Source organism: Pristis pectinata, chromosome 2 (assembly GCF_009764475.1).
Source record: "Pristis pectinata isolate sPriPec2 chromosome 2, sPriPec2.1.pri, whole genome shotgun sequence".
Classification (NCBI taxonomy): Eukaryota; Metazoa; Chordata; class Chondrichthyes; order Rhinopristiformes; family Pristidae; genus Pristis; species Pristis pectinata.
Window position 1 is genome coordinate 123,251,423 of NC_067406.1, and position 23,079 is coordinate 123,274,501.

The 23,079-nt window shown below is 44.9% G+C and overlaps 1 protein-coding gene across 1 annotated transcript in view; it reads left to right on the forward strand.

The window, feature by feature from the left end:
* Positions 1–12,292: 12,292 nt before the first annotated feature.
* Positions 12,293–23,079, forward strand: part of ndufc1 (NADH:ubiquinone oxidoreductase subunit C1) — a 35,200-nt gene continuing 24,413 nt past the window's right edge. Inside the window, exon 1 of the mRNA XM_052040905.1 lies at positions 12,293–12,423. Within this exon, the coding sequence (XP_051896865.1) occupies positions 12,293–12,423 (131 nt within the window). The remainder of the gene's footprint in view (positions 12,424–23,079) is intronic.

Sequence of the window (23,079 nt, forward strand, 5' to 3'; positions counted from 1 at the left end):
GGAGGGGCAGGTAGTGTTGAGGAAGCAGGGAATCTGCAGATGGACTTGGACAGGTTGGGAGCATGGGCAAAGAAGTGGCAGATGGAATACAGCGTAGGGAAGTGTATGGTGATGCACCTTGGTAGAAGGAATAAAGGTGTAGACTATTTTGTAAATGGGGAGCAAAGTCAGAAATTGGAAGTGCAAAGGGACTTGGGAGTCCAAGTGCAAATTCCCTAAAGGATAACTTGCAGGTTGAGTCGGTAGTAAGGAAGGCAAATGCAATGTTAGCATTCATTTCGAGAGGAATAGAATATAAAAGCAAGGATGTAATGCTGAAGCTTTATAAGGCGTTGGTCAGACCACATTTGGAGTATTGTGAGCAGTTTTGGGCCCCATATCTGAGGAAGGATGTGCTGGCATTGGAGAGGGTCCAGAGGAGGTTTAGGAGAATGATCCTGGGTATGAAAGATTCTATATATGAGGAGCATTTGATGGCTCTGGGCCTGTACTCACTGGAGTTTAGAAGGAGAGGGGAGATCTTATTGAAACCTGCCGAATATTGAAAGGCATGGACAGAATGGACATGGAGAGGATGTTTCCAGTAGTGGGAGAGTCTAGGACCAGAGGGCACAGTCTCAGAATAGAAGGATGTCCCTTAAGAACAGAGATGCAGAGGAATTTCTTTAGCCAGAGGGTGGTGAATCTGTGGAAGTCATTGCCACAGATGTCTGTGGAGGCCAAGTCATTGGATATATTTAAAGCGGAGGTTGATAGCTACTTGATTAGTAAGGGCATCAAAGGTTACGGGGAGGAGGCAGGAGAACAGGAGAATGTGGTTGAGAGGGAAAAAATAAAACAGCCATGATCGAATGGCAGAGCAGACTCGATGGGCCAAATGGCCTATTTCTGCTCTGATGTCTGCATCAATGTACTTCTGGGCCCAAAGTTCTAAAACTTTGCCATGGCTGCAATTCCTACTGAATGCTCAGGCACATTTCCCCTCAAGCTTTTTCATCATGAAGTAAAATATTTTCACCATGGTGAATAAAAGTTAATTCGTATCTGTGAACATTTATCCTTGAACCAAATAAAGCAGGGTGGGTTATCAATCTGTGCTAAGTTTAGTATCAGTTAGCCAGGGCTCCAATTCTTGATCACCATACTCCAGCAGTGCCTAAAGGTGAACAGTGGAGGAGAACATGCCTGAGCTCAGCTATGATGTCCTCTGCAGTCAGTAAGCCTGCAAGCATACAACATTAAGGTTCATACATGCATATTAGCTATCTGAGAATGATACCAGAGGGTGATGTATCTGAAATAGTATCCCATTCAGAGGTTAAACAAATACAAAACAAAAAAGGGAGAAAATTGTGTTATATGTCCTGTAAATGTAAAATCTTGAAAAGAAAATAAAGAAGGATAATTTTGCATATTTACATATATATTCCATTTTTTATGAAACATTGTGTCCCTGAGGTAAAGGTAAACCAGTGAGTAGGAACAAATTGCAAATAGCTAAAAATGATATAACACAGTACTGTTGCTGATTTGAGACCTTGGTGGTTATTTTTAAAAAAGCAACTTAAATTCTGATTATTTAGGAAGCTATGGTATCTTCCCTTAGGGTTCCCACATTGCTCACTCTACATTTGAACATAACAGAAGCTGTTATTTGTATTTTGTTATGCTTCACTAATCAGCTCCAGCACAGACATTTACAATAATTCACTAAGATGGCTCAAGTTGGCAAGGAAACTTTCCTGATCATTTTTATTCCACAAAAATAATGAACTCTATGTTATTCTAGCAACTGAATGAACCATGACCCAATTTACTTTACAGTAGAACATGGCTAAAGCTGTCCACAAAATACATTTTTACCAGAAGGTACCTTCTCCAATAAAGTAATGATCAGGCTTGATCTCTAATACTTGTTTTCTCTGAAGCAAGAAGAGAATCACAGAACAATGCTGTACTGTTCTATGTTCTATGTTTTATAATACTGAGACAACATTTACGACAGGGAAAGATATAAGTTCAGAATCTGTACAATCAGTACAAAGTTATTCCATTGAATGTATGTTTATTATCGGTGTTATTTTAAGTTCCACATTTTTTAAGCTGGACTTGTGTTTGCTCCATGTACACATATAGCTATCGAGATTATGCCTGGTGTAACTTCTGACAGAAGTCCCTGCCTTAAAATTTAAATATTGTACAAGCACAAGTACAGATTAATCTTGGCAACACAAGAAAGACTGCAGATGCTGGAAATTTAGGGCAACACACAAAAGGTGCTGGAGGAACTCAACAGGTCGGCAGCATCTATAGAGGGAAATGAACGTCAACGTTTCGAGTCCAAGACCCTTCATCACATCAATTGTTCATTTCCTTCCATAGATGCTGCCTGACCTGCTGAGTTCCTCCAGCACTTTTTGTGTGTTGCTACAGATTAATCTTGTCCTGTTACCACAAATGACTCAGGATTAGAAAATAACAGTAACAATTTCTACTGAAGTTATGCCTTAAAGAGAATATATTACAGTTCAAGTTCAAGTTTATTGTCATGGGCATACATATCTAGGGTATAAATGACATGAAAATAAGCTTTTTGCAACAGCAGCACAGTACATTACAAACATAAGTTACATAAGCTTAAATTAACATAAATTATTCATAACTTACATGACAAAATAAAACAAAAATTAACATAACAACGTTAGTGCAAGTTTAACAAAAATATAGACCGAGGTAGAATTAGGGTTTTTCAGGTTGGTTCAAGAACCTGATGGCAGTGGAGAAGAATCTGTTGATGAAGCTTGAGGTGTGAGTCTTCAGGCTCCTGTACCTCCTGCCTGATGGCAGCAATGAGAAGAGGGCATGGCCAGGTGGTGGGTGTCCTTAACTTTGGATGTTGCCTACCTGAGGCATTGCCTCTTGTAGATGTGCTCGATGGTGGGGAGAGCTGTACCCTTGATGGAGCTGGTTGAGTTCACCACCACTCTGCAGCCTCTTGCGTTCCTGTGCATCGGAGCCTCCATACCAGGCAGTGATGCAACCAGTCAGAATGTTCTCCACTGTACATCTGTAAAAGTTTGTCAGAGTCTTTGATGACATGCTGAACCTCCATAAAAACTAAAGAAGTCATAGAGTCATAGAGAACTACAGCACAGAAACAGGCCCTTCAGCCCATCTAGTCCATGCCAACCTGATCTTCTGCCCAGTCCCATCTACCTGCACCCGGACCATTGCCCTTCTTACCTCTCTCATCCAGGCACCTATCCAAACTTCTCTTAAATGTTACAGTTGAACCCACATCCACCACTTCCGTTGGCAGCTCATTCCACACTCGCACCACCCCCTGAGTGAAGTAGTTCCCCCTCAGATTCCCCTTAGCTATTTCACCTTTTACCCTAAAACTATGTCCTCTGGTTCTAATCTCACCCAACTTGTGGGGAAAAAGCCTGCATGCATTCACCCTCTCTACACCCCTCATAATTTTGTATACCTCTATAAGATCTCCCCTCATTCTCCTGCGCTCCAGGGAATAAAGTCCTAACCTATTCAACCTATCCTTGTAACTCAAGTCCTCAAGTCCTGTCAACATCTGTGTAAATTTTCTCTGCACTCTTTCAGGCTTATCGATATCTTTCCTGTAGGTAGGTGACCAGAACTGCACACAATACTCTGAAGTTTGGCCTCACCAACGTCTTATACAACTTCAACATAACATCCCAACTACTGTACTCAATGCCCTGATTTATGAAGGCCAATGTGCCAAAAGCTCTCTTTACAACCCTATTTACCTGTGATGCCACTTTCAAGGAATTATGGATATGTATTCCCAGGTTCTTTTGTTCTACTGCACACCTCAGTGCCCTACCATTCACCCTGGTTTGTCCTCCCAAAGAGCATCACCTCACACTCGTCTGCATTAAATTCCATCTGTCATTTTTCAGCCCACTTTTCCAGCTGGTCCAGATCACTCTGCAAACATTGATAGCCTTCCTCGCTGTCCACTACACCCCCAATCTTGGTGTCATCCAAAAATTTGCTGATCCAGTTTAACGCATTATCATCTAAATCATTAATATAGATGATAAACAACAATGGGCCCAGAACTGATCCCTGCAGCACACCACTAGTCACAGGCCTCCAATCAGAGAGACAACCATCCACTATCACTCTCTGGCTTTTCCTGCTAAGTCAACATTGAATCCAATTGACTACTTCATCCTGAATGCCGAACGACTTAACCTTCTAGACAAGCCTCCCATGCAGGACACTGTCAAAAATCCTGCTAAAGCCCATGCAGATAACGTCCACCGCCTTCCCTTGATCAAACTTCCTGGTAACCATCTCGACAAACTCAATAAGATTGGTTAAACATGACCTGCCATGCACAAAGCCATGTTGACTATCCCTAATCAGGCCCTGTCTATCCAAATTCTTATATATCCTGTCCCTCAGAATACTTTCCAATAATTTACCCATGGCAGACATTAGGCTCACTGGCCTATACTTTCCCAACTCATTCTAAGAGCCTTTCTTAAACAACAGAACAACATTGGCTATCCTCCAGTCCTCCGGCACCTCACCTGTGGCTAAGAACATTCTAAATATCTCTGCCAAGACCCCTGCAATTTCTGCACTACCCTCCCACAAGGTTGAAGGGGACACCCCGTTAGGCCCAGGGGATTTATCCACCCTAATTCACCTCAAGGCAGCCAGCACCTCCTCTTCTGTAATCTGGATATGGTCCATGACTTCACTGCTCTTTTTTCTCAGTTCTATAGACTCTGCGTCTGTCTCTCAAGTAAATGCAGACACAAAAAATTCATTTAAGACCTCTCCCATCTACTGAAAGTAGAGACACTTACACGCCTTCTTCAAGGTTGCATCTATGTGCTGGGCGCAGGATAGATCCTCCGAGAGGTGGACACCCAGGAAACTTGAAGCTGCTCACCCTTTCCACCACAGATACTTCAATGAGGACTGGTGTGTGTTTGCCTGACTTCCCCTTCCTAAAGTCCACAATCAGTTCCCTGGTTTCATTAACGCTGAGCGCAAGGTTGTTGTTACAACACTAGTCGACCCGCTGACCTATCTCACTCCTGTACACCTCCTTGTCACCATCCATGATTCTGACAGCAACAGTGGCGCCATTGGCAAATTTGTAGATGGTGTTGAAGCTATGCTTAGCCACATCATCATAGGTATAGAGAGAGCAGAGCAGGAGCTAAGCATGCAGCCCTGAGGTGCACCTGTATTGATAGTCAGGAGGAGATGAGGTTTCCGATCCACACTGATTGTGGGTCTCCCAGTGAGGAAGTTGAGGATCCAATTGCAGAGGGAGGTACAGGGGCCCAGGTCTTGGAGCTTAATGATATATTTTGAGGGGATGATTGTGTTGAGTGCCGAGCTATAGTCAATAAACAACAGACTGACATATGTGTTCTGGTTGTCCAGGTGGTCCAAGCAGAGTGGAGAGCCAGTGAGATAGTGTCTACTGTTGATCTATTGTGGCGATAAGAGAATTGAAGTAGGTCTGGGTCCTCACTGAGGTAGGAGTTGATTCAAGCCATAACCAACCTCTCGAAACACTTCTTGTGAGCGCTACCGGATGATAGTCGTTGAGGCAGGTCGATGAAGTGTTCACAATGGCATTGCTTATGCATATAGAGTCATGGAGTCATACAGTACAGAAATGGGCCCTTTGGCCCACCATCTCCATGTCTACCATTTTGCCCATCTACACTATAATCCCATTTGCCCACTTTAGGACTGTATCCTTCTATGCATTATCTAGTTAAGTGTCTGTCTAAATGCCTCCTAAACATCTAAATCCTTCTTATATTCTGGCCATTTCAACATTAGCAACATATTACACAGAAAAAGGAGTTTCACTGCCCTTTAAAGTTCACATCTTTTCACTCTATCAGAAAAACTCTCTATTACCCTTCCCCACCCTCTCTGCTACCTAGACTAACATGCCAGAATATACAAAAGAGAGTGAAAGGAAGAGAAAAATGACATGCAAAAATGGCAAGTTCTGATATAAACAGAGAGAAGAATGAGTTATGTGAAGTTGGAGAATTCGATATTGAGTGCTGCTGTCTGCAGTGTGCCCAGACGAAAGATGAGGTTCCTCAAGCTTGCGTCAGGCCTCATCGTAATGGTGCAGGAGGCCACAGACAGAGGGGTCAGAGTGGGAGTAAATGTTTGAAATGGTTACCTCTTGACTGAGTGTCAAAAATATTACCATTGAGGCAAGGTTGAGACAAATATCAATGAACAAAGGTTATAAGTAGTGCAACTAATCTGAATGTTCTAGGCTGGATAGGAGGAAAAATCAATTCTGTAATGGATCCTTCTGAGAAGTACATACTTTTAGGTAATTGGTGACACAATCAATCTGATCAACATTGCATACTTCTTCAGGCAAATCTTCCTGAAAAAAATACAGATAAAAATGAAACATTTCCCATTTACCAGATCCGTAGCTTGCTGAAGAAGGTCGGATATGATGAAGGTCTTTTGCGATACAAAATAGTACTGCTATTTTTTTTCAATGCTGTTTTCTCATAATGTCTACATCTAATAACAAATCATTCATGTTTCACAAAATCCAGGAATGAACTTATAACAGAATGGCACTCATGCCGTAGTTGGTGCATGAAAGTGAAATTTAGCCTGGAGTCTGCGAAGCAGCATTGCCTTAAGCTGCAACAACATTTCCTTTAAATGCAGAACTTGCTTTTCATTATGACTGAAGAGTCTATTTTTCCTTTGTGCATAAAAGACTGTATTTTAAACTATGGGCATGGACCAAAATTCAGGCAGCCATCAAATGAAAATAATCAAAGGAAACTGAGAAACCAATTAAATATTCTTGAATGTTTGTTTGACTGCTGTCAAGCTTTTTTTTCAATGACTTTGCACTGCAAGCCAGCAACAGAAATCGTTTAAATGGTTGAAAAATCATGCTCAGTATACAGCTGATTTTGTGGCTTATGCTGCCAAGTGGGTGACTACATGAGATATCCTGTCTGTAGCCTGATTTTACAACATTTTCTACAAAGTTTCTAAGAACAATAAAGATCCAAAGAATTACAAAATTCACAACAAAGTCAGCAAATATACCCACACATGTCCTTCCTCTGTTTGAAACACCATGGTAACATATCTTTCCAGAGGTTAATCCCTCTTTTATTTCAGTTCAACTTTTACAAGATGTGTACAAGATATTGGTGAGACTGCACTTGGAGTACTGTGTATCGTTTTGGTTGTCCTGTTATAGGTAAGTCATCATTAAACTGGAAAGAGTGGAGAGAAGATTTACAAGGATGCTGCCAGGTCTTGAGGGCCTGAGTCATGGGGAGAGGTTGGGCAGGCTAGGACTTTATTCCTTGGAGTGTAGGAGATTCAGGGGTGACGTTATAGAGGTGCATAAAATCATGAGGGGCATAGATAGGGTGAATGCAAGTAGTCTTTTTCCCAGGGAAGGGGAACTAAAAACTAGAGGGCATAGGCTTAAGATGAGAGGGGAAAGATTTAAAAGGGACCTAATGGGCAACTTCTTCACGCAGAGGACAGTGCATATACGTAATGAGCTGCCAGAGAAAGTGGTTGAGGCAGGTACAGTAACAACGTTCCAAAGATATTTGGATAAGTACATGAATTGGAAGGGTTTAGAGGGATATGGACCAAATACAGGCAAATGGGACTAGCTTGGTGGGCACCATGGTTTGCATGGATGAGTTGGGCCAAAGGGCCTGTTTCCATGCTGTATTACTCTGTGACTCTATAACAAGTTCAAGCTTTAACGCACTGACAGTGGCTCATCCAGGTGGTGAATAGTCAGCAAAAAACAAACTGCTGGAGGAACTCAGCAGATCAGGCAGCATCTGCGGGGGAGGAAATGGACAGTTGACATTTTAGGTCAAGACTCTTCACCTGGACTGAAAGGGTAGAGGAGAGATAGCCAGTGTAAAGAGGTGAGGGGAAGGGGAGGAGCAAGAACTGGCAAGTGACAGGTGAGGAGGGGTGATAGGCAGGTGGAGGAGGGAAGAGCAGAGGTAGTGTCAGAGGCTGGGAATTGATGGACGGAGGCAACAAATGGCTGCAGATGATGGAATCTGATAGGAGAGGAAGATGGAGCATGGAATCAAATAAGGGAGGTGGGGTGGACAGTCGGGAACAATGGGAGGAGGGGACCCTGTGTGTGGAGAGTATTGGTGAAGGGTACATGTAGTGGATAGAGGAGGGGAAAAAACAAGGTGATTGGGGTCTGGGGGGAATGGGGTGAGTGAAGGAAGAACTGGGTAGATCAGGAAGAGAGATTAAAGGACAAAGGGGAGCAGGTTATCTGAAAAAGGAGAATTCAATGTTCATGCCATCAGGATATAGACTACCCAGGCAGAATTTAAGGTACTGTTCCTCGAGTTTGCGTTTGGCCTTAACCTGGCAGTGGAGGAGGCCGAGGACAGACAGGTCAGTGTGGGAATGGGGAGGGGAATTAAAATGGCTTACAACCAGGAGTTCAGGAATGCACAAATGCTATTCCATGCAAGTACCCTGTGCACCATATAATGGTTTATTTTAATGATTGCAGTTTGCAGCATGGGACGGGTGTGCATGATCTATGGTTTTATATTTTGTTTTAGAGTAAACCACTTATAGTGTGTGGTGGGACTTACTATTTGAAAGTCCTGTTCTCTGATTGAAAAGAGCTGCCAATACTAAAAACAAGTCAGAGGGAAGTGACCAGCAGCGATTGCTGAGGATCAGATCAATCAGTTTATACCTTACTCATATTCTCAATGAAAGGGAAAGCTGGGCAGTGTGTAGGATCCAATTCTGCCTGATGCAGAGGTGGGAGGGTTGCTTAGATTAAAAGATTTCTTTTTATTTCTGACTCAGCTTTTTCTTACAGTATTTTCATTTGTTTTCCCATCACCTTTGTACCACGTTTCTCTACCCTGACATTTAAGATAGGGCAAAATGAGTCTAAAACCTGTGGATGTAAAACAGCCTGATTAAAGCTAGTATCTGAAACTTATGTGTTTAAAATTTTAAGACCTTGTAGCGGCCCGTACTCACGGGGTTCGAACCGCCATCGGCGGCCGCGGGCGGACGCGCGGGGGCGTGTCGTAGACTAACCACGGGGCGGGCCTTCTGGGAGGAACCTTATGTCATGACGCCGGAGAGGCTCTCGGGTACTTCAGCGCGCACGCGCATTTTGCTTTTTACAGTAAAGTGTGCTCCAGTTCAGCCTCCACATCTCTGAGTTTTCCTTTCAGCAACGCGTTGCGTTCGGCTACATTTGGTGACCCCGACGCTTCCAGATGGCATCTGGAACCCGCGACGTGAACTTCAACGACTCGCACAACGCAGTCTTGCTCAAGCTCCCGACTTTCTGGGCTGCTCAGCCCCATGCTTGGTTCCAGTGGGCTGAGGCCCAGTTCAGTATCAGAGGCATTACAGCTGACGGCACGCAGTACTACAACGTGGTCAGCGCGCTCGACCAGGACATGACAGGCCGGATCATCGACTTCCTGCACCAGCCACCAACGGAGGACAGGTACGATAAGATTAAGGCGCTCCTCATCCGCACTTCTGGACTCTCCCGCCGCGATCGAGCCGCACGGCTTCTGCACATGGACGGCCTGGGCGACCACAAGCCATCCGAGCTGATGGACGACATGCTGGCACTCATGGATGGCCATAAGCCCTGCCTTTTATTCGAGCATTTGTTTCTTGAGCAACTGCCAGAGGACATTCGCCTCCTCCTTGCTGGTGAAGATTTCAGCGACCCGCGCAGCCTCGTGGCCAGGGCGGACATTTTGTGGCAGGGTAAGCAGCGGGGAGCGGCTTCCATCTGCCTAACCAGGACCGCGCAGCCCAAGGCCAAGACCCCACACCCGAAGCCACTGAGACCCATGGGGGACAAGGATGAGCGTTCGGATCTATGGTGCTTTTATCATCAGAGATGGGGGTCAAACATGCACCGCTGCTGTCCACCGTGTGCCTTTCTGGGAAACACCGGGGCCTGCCGTCGCTAGTGGCTTCGACGGCTGGCCATCGCGACAGCCTCCTGTTCCTTTGGGACTGACACTTCGGGCGACGTTTCCTGGTGGACACTGGGGCCGAAATCAGCGTCCTTCCCCCCTCGAACATGGATACCCATAACGTGGCCCCAGGCCCCGACCTCACCGCTGCAAACGGCACCACCATCCGGACATACAGCTCATGTACCATCCTGCTGCATTTCGGGCCCAGCTGTTTTACCTGGACCTTCACAGTAGCAGTGGTGTCACGGCCATTACTAGGGGCGGATTTCCTACGGGCCAACCGTCTTCTGGTCGACCTGAAGGGCCGGCGTTTGGTCCACGCCGAGACGTTCCAGACCTTCCAGCTCAGAGAAGCCCAGTTCCCAGCCGTCCACCTGGACTCAGTCACACTCTCGGGTGACGAGTTCGCCAGGGTGCTGGCGGATTTCCCCTCCATCATCACCCCACTGTTCTCCACTACCGGTCCCAAGCACGGCGTGCAGCACCACATCCCCACACAAGGACCACCGCTGCATGCCCGAGCCCGTAGGCTCCCACCCGACAAGCTCCACCTTGCCGAGGAGGAGTTCCGGAAGATGGAGGAGATGAGGATCATCCGCCGCTCGGACAGGCCTTGGGCATCTCCGCTGCACATGGTGCCCAAATCCGCAGGAGGTTGGAGGCCCTGGGGGCACTACAGGAGACTCAATGACGCCACAACCGCCAACCAATACCTGGTGCCCCACATCCAGGATTTCACGGCGAACCTCCACGGGGCGACCATCTTTTCAAAAATCAGTCTGGTCTGGGGGTACCATCAGATCCCCGTGCACCCCGACGATGTGCCCAAGACACTCCTCATCACCCCCTTCGGGTTGTTCAAATTCCTAAGGATGCCTTTCGGCCTCAAGAACATCGCCCAGACTTTCCAGAGGCTTATGGACTCGGTGGGCCGAGGCCTGGATTTCATCATCTACCTAGACGATATCCTGGTGGCCAGCAAGTCATGCAAGGAGCACATGGCACATTTGCGCCAACTCTGCCAGTGCCTGAGCAACCGCGGACTGGCAATCAACCTGGCGAAGTGCCAGTTCGGGCTGACGGAGATCGACTTCTTGGGCCACAGGGTTCACCAGCATGGAGCCGCCCCTCTGCCGGACAAGGTCCAGGCCATCCGCCAGTTTCCCAAACCCAGCACGGTCAAGGGCCTGCGAGAGTTTGTGGGGATGGTAGATTTCTACCATCGGTTCGTGCCGTCGGCGGCGCGCATCATGAGACCCTTGTTCAGTCTAATGGCCGGCAAGGCCAAAGAGGTGGCATGGGACGCGGAGTCCACGGAGGCTTTCGAGCGGGCCAAAGAGGCGCTGGCAAAGGCAGCCCTCCTAGTACACCCGAAAGTTGATGTACCCACGGCACTCACAGTCGACACTTCCAACACGCCGGTCGGCGGAGTCCTGGAGCAGGTCGTCGAGGGCCCATGGCGACCGCTCGCCTTTTTCAGCCGACACCTGCGACCACCGGAGGTTAAGTACAGTGCTTTCAACAGGGAGTTGCTAGTGCTCTACCTGGCTATCCGGCACTTCCGGTATTTCCTCGAAGAAAGGGATTTCACCATGTATACAGACCACAAGCCCCTCACCTTCGCCCTTGCAAAGGTATAAGACCCACGGTCTGCTCGGCAGCAGAGGCACCTCTCCTTTATTTCGGATTTCACCACAGATGTCTGCCACATCGCAGGGAAGAACAATGTGGTCGCCGACACGCTGTCCCGCCCCCCACATCCACTCAGTGACCACCTCAGCCCCAGGGATCAAGTACACGGCGCCGGCGCAGGCGCAACAGGCAGACACCGAGATCCCGGCCTACCGCACCGCCATTTTGGGACTCCAGTTGGAGGACGTCCCCATCGGCCTGACAGCGGTTCGGCTCCTGTGCAACACATCTACCAGCAGACCTTGGCCTGTGGTACCAGCAGCATGGAGGCGACGGGTGTTCGACACTCTACACGGCCTGGCCCACCCGTCCATCCAGGCGTCTATCAGATTGGTAGCGGACAAATTCTTTTGGCACGGTTTGCGCAAGCAGTTCGGACACTGGGCCAGGACCTGCGTACACTGCCAGACTGCCAAAGTCCAGTGGCATGTGAAGGCCCCCCTCCAGCAGTTCCAGCCAACGCTCAGGAGGTTTCAGCACATCCACGTGGACATCGTCGGTCCCCTGCCCATCTCCCGGGGCACCAGGTATACCAGGTTCACCAGATGGCTGGAGGCCGTGCCGCTAGCAGACACGTCCACCTAATCCTGCTCCAGGACGCTCATCGCAAACTGGATCGCCAGATTCGGACTTCCAGCAGTCATCACCTCCGACGGAGGGGCACAGTTCACGTCAGGTTTGTGGACAGCACTGGCGCAGCTCCTGGGCACCCAGTTACATCACACCACGGTGTACCACCCACAGTCCAACGGTTTGGTCGAGCGGTTCCACAGGCACCTCAAGTCAGCCCTGATGGCGCACCTCAGGGGTCCCAACTGGACAGATGAGCTCCCCTGGGTGTTACTGGGCATCCGCACAGCCCCCAAGGAGGACCTGGGCACCTTCTCGGCGGAGTTGGTTTACAGCACCCCCTGACAGTCCTGGGTGAGTTCGTGCCAAAGGCCCAAGGTCCAGCAGGGACCCCGGTGGAAGTGCTGATGAGGCTGCGGGACAAGGTAGGGACCCTGGCACCGGTTCCGACCTCCAGACGTGGCACTACACCGTACTTTATCCCTAGGGACCTCCGGGACTGTGAGTACATTTTCATTCGCAGGGGCATGCACAAGTCACCTCTGCAGAGGCTGTACGAAGGACCCCTCAGTGATCCGGCACAACAGATCTACGTGTGTCGTGGAGGTGGGTGGCCGCGAAGAGACTTTCACAGTGGACCGCCTCAAACTGGCGCATTTGGACATTGAGCAGCTGGTGAAGGTACCCTCACCGCGCTGGCGGGGTAGGCCACCCAAGAGGGACACACAGACTGGGGGTCCCATGCCCCCACTGGACGTTTCTGGAGGGGGTGGGGGGTGTAGCGGCCCGTACTCATGGGGCTTGAACTGCCATCGGCAGCCGCAGGCAGACGCGCAGGAGCGCGTTGTAGACTAAAGGTGGGGCGGGCCTTCCGGCAGGAACCTTATGTCACGTCCGCCGGAGAAGCTCTCGGGTACTTCTGCGCGCACGCGTTTTGCTTGTTACAGTAAAGTGTGCTCCGGTTCAGCCTCCACGTCTCTGAGTTTTCCTTTCAGCAACATGTCGGGTTCCGCTACAACCTTTAATTAAAATGTTAAAATTATCCAAAGGCTGACTATCCAAAAAGGTTAAAATGTCAAATTCAGAATTAAAAAATAGTCAAGCTCAACCAGAGCTATTTCTTTTCCCTCGTATCTTCAGTTCCCTCATTTGCCTCAGTGCCCTCAGGTGGAGGTGTCTGAAAAGCTCTGGGACCTCAAGTTTTTTCAATTAAAATCGTCATTCTTGGTAGTTTGCGTTCCAAGATTATAGCCAGCTTAACTAAGTTTAAGACAGTCTGTCCACAGTGAATGCTTTTATTGCAAGAGGCCCCTGTGGAGACCGCTGCAGGGGTTTTGTTTACTCAGTAACAACCCTACCTAGATATGAGTGCTCCACAGGGAGACCATCCACAAACCCTTTCTTATGGTTAGTCTATTTAATGCCTTCACCCAGCAACTTCTAGCAGGTCCACTAAGGCAGCAAAGCCATTGCCCAGGAGGAACCACGAGGAGGTGGAACTGTACAAAAAGGAGCAATGAAATGATGCTAAGGTTGCCAGATAACATCAGAGCACATACAGCCACTCACCAAGAACACCATTTACTGTAGAAACAAAAAATGCATGAATGGAAGAGCATCTAGCTGTTCCAGCAGCAAGGATTGCAGCAGTTTTTGCTTTACAAGGGAAATTGTCTTTCGTTATTGACAGCTGACCTGTCATGGGCCCTCAGAAATGCATCATTCTGGCAGTGACTATAAAGCCTGGACAAATATCCAGAACTTACAGAAGACAAAAGAAACTGCAGCTGCTGGAAGCCGGAACAAAAGAACAGCCTCCACAGATGCTGCTTGATCCACTGAGTTCTTCCAGAGTTCCATTTTTTTTATACTGAACTTACATATTGCTGAGTCAATTCTAGAAATTTCATTAATTTTCTATCACTTATGCTCAGATGCATTAAGTAAATGACAGAGTCATTGCTTAACAATGCAAACAATTTTATCCATTTCTTTAAGGGTAACTGGCAACAACATGGCAGGGAATTGCAATTAGCCAATGTGACAGTCATAGCAAGGTCACAGAAACGACAAAGAAATGAGCAAACAGCTAATCGGTATTTGGTGGTGTTGGCTGGGGAATCAGTTCTGGGCAGGAAACCAGCATAACTCTTATGCTTTTCTTTGGATAATGGTGCGTGATCTTTTAAGTCCATCTGATTAAGCAGATAGGGCCTCATTTTAGTTTCTCATCCGAAATATGACAAATCCAACAATGCAGACGTCTCTTAAAACATCACTAAAATGTCAACCTGGATTAAGTGGTGCAATGTTGGAGCAGGCTGTGAACTCACCATCTGCTGACTCAGATGTCAAAGGGCTTCCACTAAGCCCTAGCTGAATGGGAGCTTAGTAAGATTTTGAACACACAAAAGGGATTGCAGATGATAAAGCGGGAAGCTACCAATGTTCTGGTCAGATATAGAAATCAGGAGGCAACTTCCTGCTTTATAGCTGCTGCAGTTTGTCTGTTGGTGTTCTTGTCAAAGATCTTCCTATCCTTCTTCTACTGAAGCTCCTATATAAAGCCTTGTTCATCATGTAAAGTTATGTAATAGACAACATATAACCATGATACTTAGGACCCAAGCTGACCACAACACAGAGCTCATTCAGGTTGACTCCTCCTTTGACCCTCATCAATTTTTATCAATGCACTATAGAAAGCATCCTAGCTGGATGCATCATGGCTTAGTATGGCAACTGCTCTGCGCGTTACCACAAGAAACTGCAGAGAGTTGTAGACACAGCTCAGCACATCACGGAAACCAGCCTCCCCTCCATGGACTCTGTCTATACTTCTTGCTGCCTTGGTAAAGCAACCAGCATAATCAAAGACCTCACCCACCCCAGACATTCTCTCCTCTCCCCTCTCCCATCAGTCAGAAGATACAAAAGCCTGAAAGCACGTATCACCAGGCTCAAGGACAGCTAGTATGATAAGGTGGACTCTTGACCTCACAATCTACCTTATTATGACCTTGCACCTTATTGTCTACCTGCACTGCACTTCCTCTGTAACTGTATCACTTTATTCTGCATTCTGTCATTGTTTTACCTTGTATTACCTCAATGCACTGTGTAATGAATTGATCTGTATGAACGGTATGCAAGGCAAGTTTTTCACTGTACCTTGCTACATGAAAAATAATATACCAATTTACCTCTTCAATCATTACTCTGTTAGTTGCATGAACCTCATTATATCCATACCAAGGTGAGTTCTAATATGCAGAGAATTTATTTACTCTGGCTACAGAAAGATACTGATTCTGTGTGCATTCATTGTGAAATAATTTTATTCTCTGAAATGAATACACACAGAATAATCTTAAAATGAATACACCATATTGGTGTTGATACAAAATCAAAAATGCTGGAAATAGTCAGCAGATAAGGCAGCATCTGTGCAGAGAAGTAGTATTAACGTTTCAGGGCGATAACCTTTCATCAGATCTTGTAGAGTGAGAAGAAAATCATGTTTTACATTGCAGATAAGGGGTAAGGGTGGGAAGAACAAAGGGAATATCTGTGATAAGGAGAAGACCAAGAGAATCTACAAATACTGTTGGTGGTTTCTCAGAGGAGGTGGTGAGGCTTGCGATCAGGGCTGATGTTTCTGGAGATGGTGCAAATAAAAGGAGATGAGTGAGGACAAACAAAATGACAATGCTAGAATGATGAGATGCAGAACACAGCATTCAGTGGAAATGTGAAATAAAAGAGAATGCTGGAAATACTCAGCAGGTCAGGTTGTTTCTTTGGGGAGAATAAAATTGAGTTAACATTAGATGAGGATGACCTTGCATCAGAACTGGCCAGGAAGTCTGGTGATTTGAAATTTTAAATTCAATATTACGTCCCACTGACTGCAAAATACCTTCAAGGAAAATGGGATGCTGTTTCTTGAACTTATATGGGCTTTACTGGAACAGTGCAGCAGGTCAGAGGTGAGAGGTAGGTGTGGAAATGGAATAGATAATTAAAGTAAATGGCAAATAGGGACTCAGGAGAACCCTTGTGGACAGAACAAAAGTGTTCTGCAAACTGGTCATCCAATCTGTGTTTGGTTTCTCCAATTTAGAGGAGACCAGACCATCAGCATCAAATGCAGTGCATTAACCTGGAAGAAGTGAAAGTGAATCCTTGTTTCATGGTGGGAAGGGAAGAGTAAGAGGCGAGGCGTAGCGTCTCCTGCTGTTGTATGGGAAAGCATCATGAGAAGGAAAGTGATTATTTGTGGAGATGAAAGAGAATACCTGGGAGCAAACTGTCCCTTAGAATGCTGAAAGGGGAGGGGACGGGAAGCTGTGCCTGGTGTTGTCACCTTGTTGAAGTTGGCAGAAGTTACGGAGATGATTCTTGAATGTGAAGGCAGATGGGGTGGAAGGTGAATACAGGGAGTACTCCATCCTGAAGACTAAGGGATCCAGTTCTGACGAAAGGTTGTAGAACTAAAATGTTGACTGTGTCTCTTTCCACAGACACTGCCGGGCGATGAGTATTTCCAGTATTTTCTGTTTTGGTTTCAAATTCCCAGCATCTGCAGTCCTTTTGATTTTCATTTGGATCCCTATCCTTGCTCTGGAAGGGCAAGAAATGGAGCAGATGTGCTTGAGAACCCTGTCAACTATGATAGAGGGGAAACCATGGTCAAGGAAAAAGGGATTCATCTCACGCCCTGGTATGGAAAGTCTCATCATCAGACCAGATACAAGGGAGCCAGAGAAACTGCGAGAATGCAATGGAGACCTTACAGGAAGCAATGGGCAAGGAAGTGTAATAAATATATCTGTGGGACTCTGTGGGCTTGTAATAAATGTTGGTTATGGTGGAGTTGGAAAGCTCAGGAAAGAAAAGAATCAGATATAGGCTATGTGAAAGTGAGAGCAGGGTGGATATTAGCAGGTGATGAAATGTTCTGCACAGCTGCAGGAATGACTCCACTCCATGTTAATGTGAGAGGTGGAAAGTTTAAGGTCAAGTTTTTTTACACAGAGAGTGACTGGTGCCTGGAACAGGCTGCCAGGGGTAGTAGTGGAAGCAGATATGGTAGTGGCGTTTTAGATAGATACATGAATATGCAGAGAACGGAGGGATGGGGATCATGTGAAGGCAAAAGAAATTTAATTTAATTTAGCATTGTGTTCAGCACAGACACTGTGAGCCAAAGGTCCTATTTTTGCTGTACTGTTCTTTGTTCTAAGTTCTATTCCATTCTCTCAATTTCTTTGACTCTGTCATATCTGTTCTGACGATGACTTTTCACACTACAGCGCTTCTGAGAAGTCATCTTATTTCCACAACTCTGGCTTCCATTGCTGACAGGGCTCTCATCTGTGTTTGCTCCATATCTCACATTTCTGCTCTCAACCCTTCTCCTACCACCCAGGGTACTTGCGCTCTATCAGCCTCCACATTCAACAGATCATCAGATAATATAAATTCTGCCACCTTCTCTGAGATACCACATAAAAGCACACCTTACCCTCCTTTTTTTGGCATGCAGTGCCCTGTTTCATTCTTCTGTCTCCGCCAATAACCATTCCACTATTTACGGCATTTGCCCATGCAACTGCAGTACTTGCAACATTCCCCTTTTATTTATTCCCTTCCTACCATCTGGGAATTAAAGCTGTCCTGCCATATGAAGCAGCTATTCAATTGCACTTTTCCTAATTTATTGTACTGCATTTGCAAATTAGGTGACTACTTTGCAAACCACTGCCATTTGGTCCACAAGAGTGACCTTGAGTTTCCATTTGCTTGTCATTTTGATTCTCCATTACTTTAACAATCTTTGGCTTTCTGCATTATTCCAATGTAAGCTTACTACAGTCCTTGGAACTTAGTATTGAATTTAGCAACTTCAGGTAAACTTTTCTTGTTTGCATCAGAGTTGGCTATATTACATTAAAAACTTGCTTGTTTCTCACTTTTACAGTTTTGATGAAGGGACGAACAATGAAGCATTTATTCTGACCAGCTGAGTATCTCCAGCATTTTGTGTTTTTATTTCGGATTTCCAGCATCTGCATTTGTTTTTGCTTTTAGACTTTGGTTTTGATAATGTGTTGATGGACTTTCTGAGGGCATTTTCATAATGAGACTCATAATAGACAATAGCAAAATTTAATCCCTAATGATTAAGGGAGCAGTAGCAACATGAACACAAAATGGGTTAAGGAACAGACAGAAACAGCTGCTCTTTGGACAGAAGGGAAGTTTTGTCATAGGGGTTGGTATTAGGACCATTGCTGTCTTTGCCTTTTATAAAAATCCATTGTACTCCAGTTAATCCCAGTGAGAAATCTAGAGTAGCACCTCTTGGTATTGCTCTTTCATCCTGTGAAGTACTCACATTAGTATTGAGGGATCATTGGCTCGGTATAGTATTTCTGCGTCCAATCCAGAAGAATTTTCATTGCAGCACCCACTCCAGGAGTGTTCACTGAGCTGAATGGAGCATCAGGTCTGAACTGCTGGTCTGATGCCCAGTGGGCTTACTAGCATTTGATAGCTGTGGATGGTCCCACCAGTACTCCACTCGGTGGAGGTGGATTGGACTCTTTGATCTCAGTTGCAGCACACCTTGGAAGGGTACTCAGAAATGAAAACAGTGGGAAACCATCACTGCCTAATAAAAACTCAGTCATGCCTGGTGCAACTTAAGTACAGACTCACCTGCCTGAGGATAGCGTATAAAGAATGGGTGGATGGAAGGAAAGTTTTCTCCATGTATCTGAAGAATAATAAGAAGTAGCATTAACATAAATGGAAAGGACAAAATTAGAACTAAAGATATGGAATATAAACATGGAGGTTTAATTCACTATTTGTTGCAAGCGTTTATTCATCATGAATCTGGTCATCAAACATCAATCAATACCAACATCCTTTAAAAGTTGAAATATAAGAAAATCTGGTTTGATATTGATCATTTAGAATAGTTAACAATTAGTATTTTCTGTTTCCAGAAATATATTGATACATTAAAAAAGTTTCAGAGAAGAGAATCAGATCAGAATCAGGTTTATTATCATTGACATATGTCGTGAAATTTGTTGTTTTGCAGTAGCAGTACAGTGCAAGACATAAAGACATAAAAATCACTATAAGTTACAAAAATAAATAAATAGTGCAAAAGAAGAATAATGAGGAGGTGTTCATGGGTTCAAGGACCGTTCAGAAATCTGATGGCAGAGGGGAAGCACCTGTTCCTGAAATGATGAGTGTGGGTCTTCAGGCTTCCGTACCTCCCCCTGATGGTAGTAACATGAAGTGGGCATGTCCCGTGTGGTGAAGGTCCTTAATGTTGGATACTGCCTTCTTGAGGCACCACCTCTTGAAGATGTCCTCGGTGGCGGGGAGGGTTGTGCCCGTGATGAAGCACAACAAACAATCTAAGATAAGATATCTTTATTAGTCACATGTACATCGAAACACACAGTGAGATGCATCTTTTGTGTAGAGTGTTCGGGGGGCAGCCCGCAAGTGTTGCCACGCTTCCGGTGCCAACATAGCATGCCCACAACTTCCTAACTGGAGGAACTTAGTGGGTCGAGCAGCATCCGAGGGGGGAAAGAAATTATCGATGTTTCAGGTTGAAACCCTGCATCAGAACTGCAGGAGCAACAGACAATCTGCTGGAGGAACTCAGTGGGTCGAGCAGCATCTGTGGGGGATAGGAATTCCTTGCCACCCACAGATGTTGCTCAACCCGCTGAGTTCCTCCAGCAGATTGTTGCTCCAGATTCCAGCATCTGCAGTCTCTTGTGTCTCCATTCAAAGAAGAGTATACTGATACAGGGCTACCTCAGTCCCAAGAAACTCATGTTCACATATGGCAGCCAGGTATCCTTGGATTCAGGTAGCTATTGGAAGGAGCATTGGATTGGAGTTAAAAGTTTATATAACACATTGATACCAATGGAAAGTATAATGGCAAGAAGATAGTAAGTGAAACAAATACCAAAAGGAGAGTGTCAAGAACAAATATATTGCTGTATTTTTTATCCTTCAGAGTCGTCAAATCTGTAGTCCACCCAAATTGAGTGTAAGATATAATAACAGGAAACAGAACAATAGGATACATAATTCAAATTGCTGAAAGAAGAGATTATATGGGCTTAAACAGAACCGATTGTATTCACCTTATTGGATGACACAGATGCATAACTCTTAAGCAGAGAAAGAGGCCATTTATTTCATAACACAGTCTTCTTTCAAATGTATTTAATGTTATATCAAGAGATTTCTTTAAGAGGAGGGATGAATGCCAATTTGATTAGGAATTGGATAAATTTAAATTAATTAATTGAATTGAAGTGGTACCCAATCAATATGAAACTTGCCAGCTGTGTGAATAAAAGTAATAAATAGCAACTGTAGTTCAGAGAGGCAGAGTCTTTTGTTCCTTGCACCCATGCATTTTTGGTTTAATTCAATTCTTTCTACTTTTATTTAGATCAAATGTTAAGAATAACTATGTAATATACAGAAAGATTCTACAATCTATGGAGCATTTTAAGCCATTACCAATGTATTGAATATATATATAATATGGTATCGTAATGATTATTTGACTGGACAAATAAGAGGGTCAAGATAAATAATGCAGAGCCATGAATTCAAATCCTCCTATGGCATCAGGAGGTTTAATTCAGTTATTGAATTAAATCTGGAATAAGAAACTAGTATCAGTAGTGGTGATTTTATAAACACTGGATCATAAAGAACACACATTGTTCACTAACACCCATTAAGGAAGAAAATCCTGCCACCCTTATCCTATTTGACCTACTTTTGCCTCCAGATCTGCAACAGCTGTCCTGTGAACTGGCTTCACTTCCCACATAGCTGTGTCCAACCACTATGGAAATCTAAATTAAGAATGAAATTGGAAGGCCACCAGGCACCAGATTCGTGGAAAAGAATAGAAATACATCATCGAACTGTTAAAGTATGAAAAGCCCACCAAGCCTATGTCAGCTCTCTGCAAGAGTGATCTAGTCAGTTACATTCTCTGCCTCTCCCCCATCCCTTCATAACATTTTCTCCTCAAATTTCTAACTGATTTCCTTCTGAAGTTGACAATTGAATCCATTCCCAAAAACCCTTTCAGGCAGTGAATTCAGATGATTACTTGCTGTGTGAAAAAATTTTTCCTCAGGTCACACCTGACTCTTTTGGCAATCATTTTAAATCCATGTTCTCTGATCCTTCACCCTTCTGTCAATTGGTACAGTTTCTCTTTTTTTTCATGCTTTCTAGACCTTCTTGATTATCAGCACCTCAATCAAATCATCTTTCAAGCTTAGCTGCTCTATGGAAAATATTTTTAAAATATTTTTAATATTAAAAAATATTTTTAAAAATCTACCCTGCAACCTTCAGTGATCTATGGTCACATACATGACGGTTTCTCTGTTTCTGCACTCCTTTTAGAACTGTACCTTTTATATTATGCAACAATGTGGTTGAACTTAACAGCCCATAAATCAATGGATATATGAATGTGCCAGATGCAGGTATTCTGTAGCAAATGACTCATCACATGACTCTCCAAAGTTTTCCATCAGCTATGAGACACAAGTCAGCCACACTCATGGAATGAATGCTGTAAATTGCCAATGCTTCTTGGACAGCACATTCCAAATCCACAAACTTTACCATCTTTAAGGACAAGGATAGCAAGTGAGTGGGAACACAGCCACTTGCATATTCATTTGCAAAATACACACTTGAAAATATATTGGTCCAGAATCCTGCAATATCCCACCAATCAACACCGTGGAACTGTCACCAGATAGAGTCCAGCAATTAAAACTGCGTCACTACCAGCATTTAAAAACAAATTTGTGATGGGCAATAAATGGTGCCTTACCAGTGATATCCACACCCTATGAATGAATTAATTAAAAATGAACTTAGGTAGGTGTTGCGAAACCCTGCTGATGAGCAGGCTCCCATGCTTTAATACAGGCCAGTGCTGGATTAGTTATTCTCAGTAGAGTCTACCATGGGTCTGTCCAATTCCTCTGGGTTAGGAGGTAGTGGAAATGGGAAACACAAACGCCAAATCGCAGAAACACTCAGCATGTTGTGTGTACCTGTGGAAAGAACAGATGGGCTGGCATAGCTAGGTCTTAGCTTTTCAGAGGTCCACTAATCTATGACGGTAAAGCATCCATGAATATCAAATGGGCACAGATTTTGCCAATGTGTTGATAGTCATTTTGTCTCATAAATGAAGAATGCCTTCTTAAGCTCAAAAGTAAAGACTGTGAATGAAACTGGAGCTCAGCAAACTGAAAATAAACTGAAGGGCACAAACTGGATTGAAACTAAACTGGACTATTACTTTTCTTGCTAGCCACCAAGGCAGAGAAAGGAATCATTTTATTTCAAGAATCAATATTGCCATTGATGCCTTACATGACAATAAAATCCTATTTTTAAGTACCCAGAATTTCAAAAACAAGTTCCACCCTGCTCACACTTCTGCATGGTCCATCAATGACTGTTCCCTTCCCTTTCTTGGTTTCTTTATCTCTGTCTGATGGGATAGGTTAAAGACAAATAACCATTTCAAGCTCACAGATTCCCTCAGCAATCTTAACTACACTTCCTCCCTCCCTGCTTCCACTGAGGAATCCATTCCATTCTTCAGTTCCTCCTGCTTTGTTACATCTGCTCTGAGACTCTCCACACCTGTGCCTCT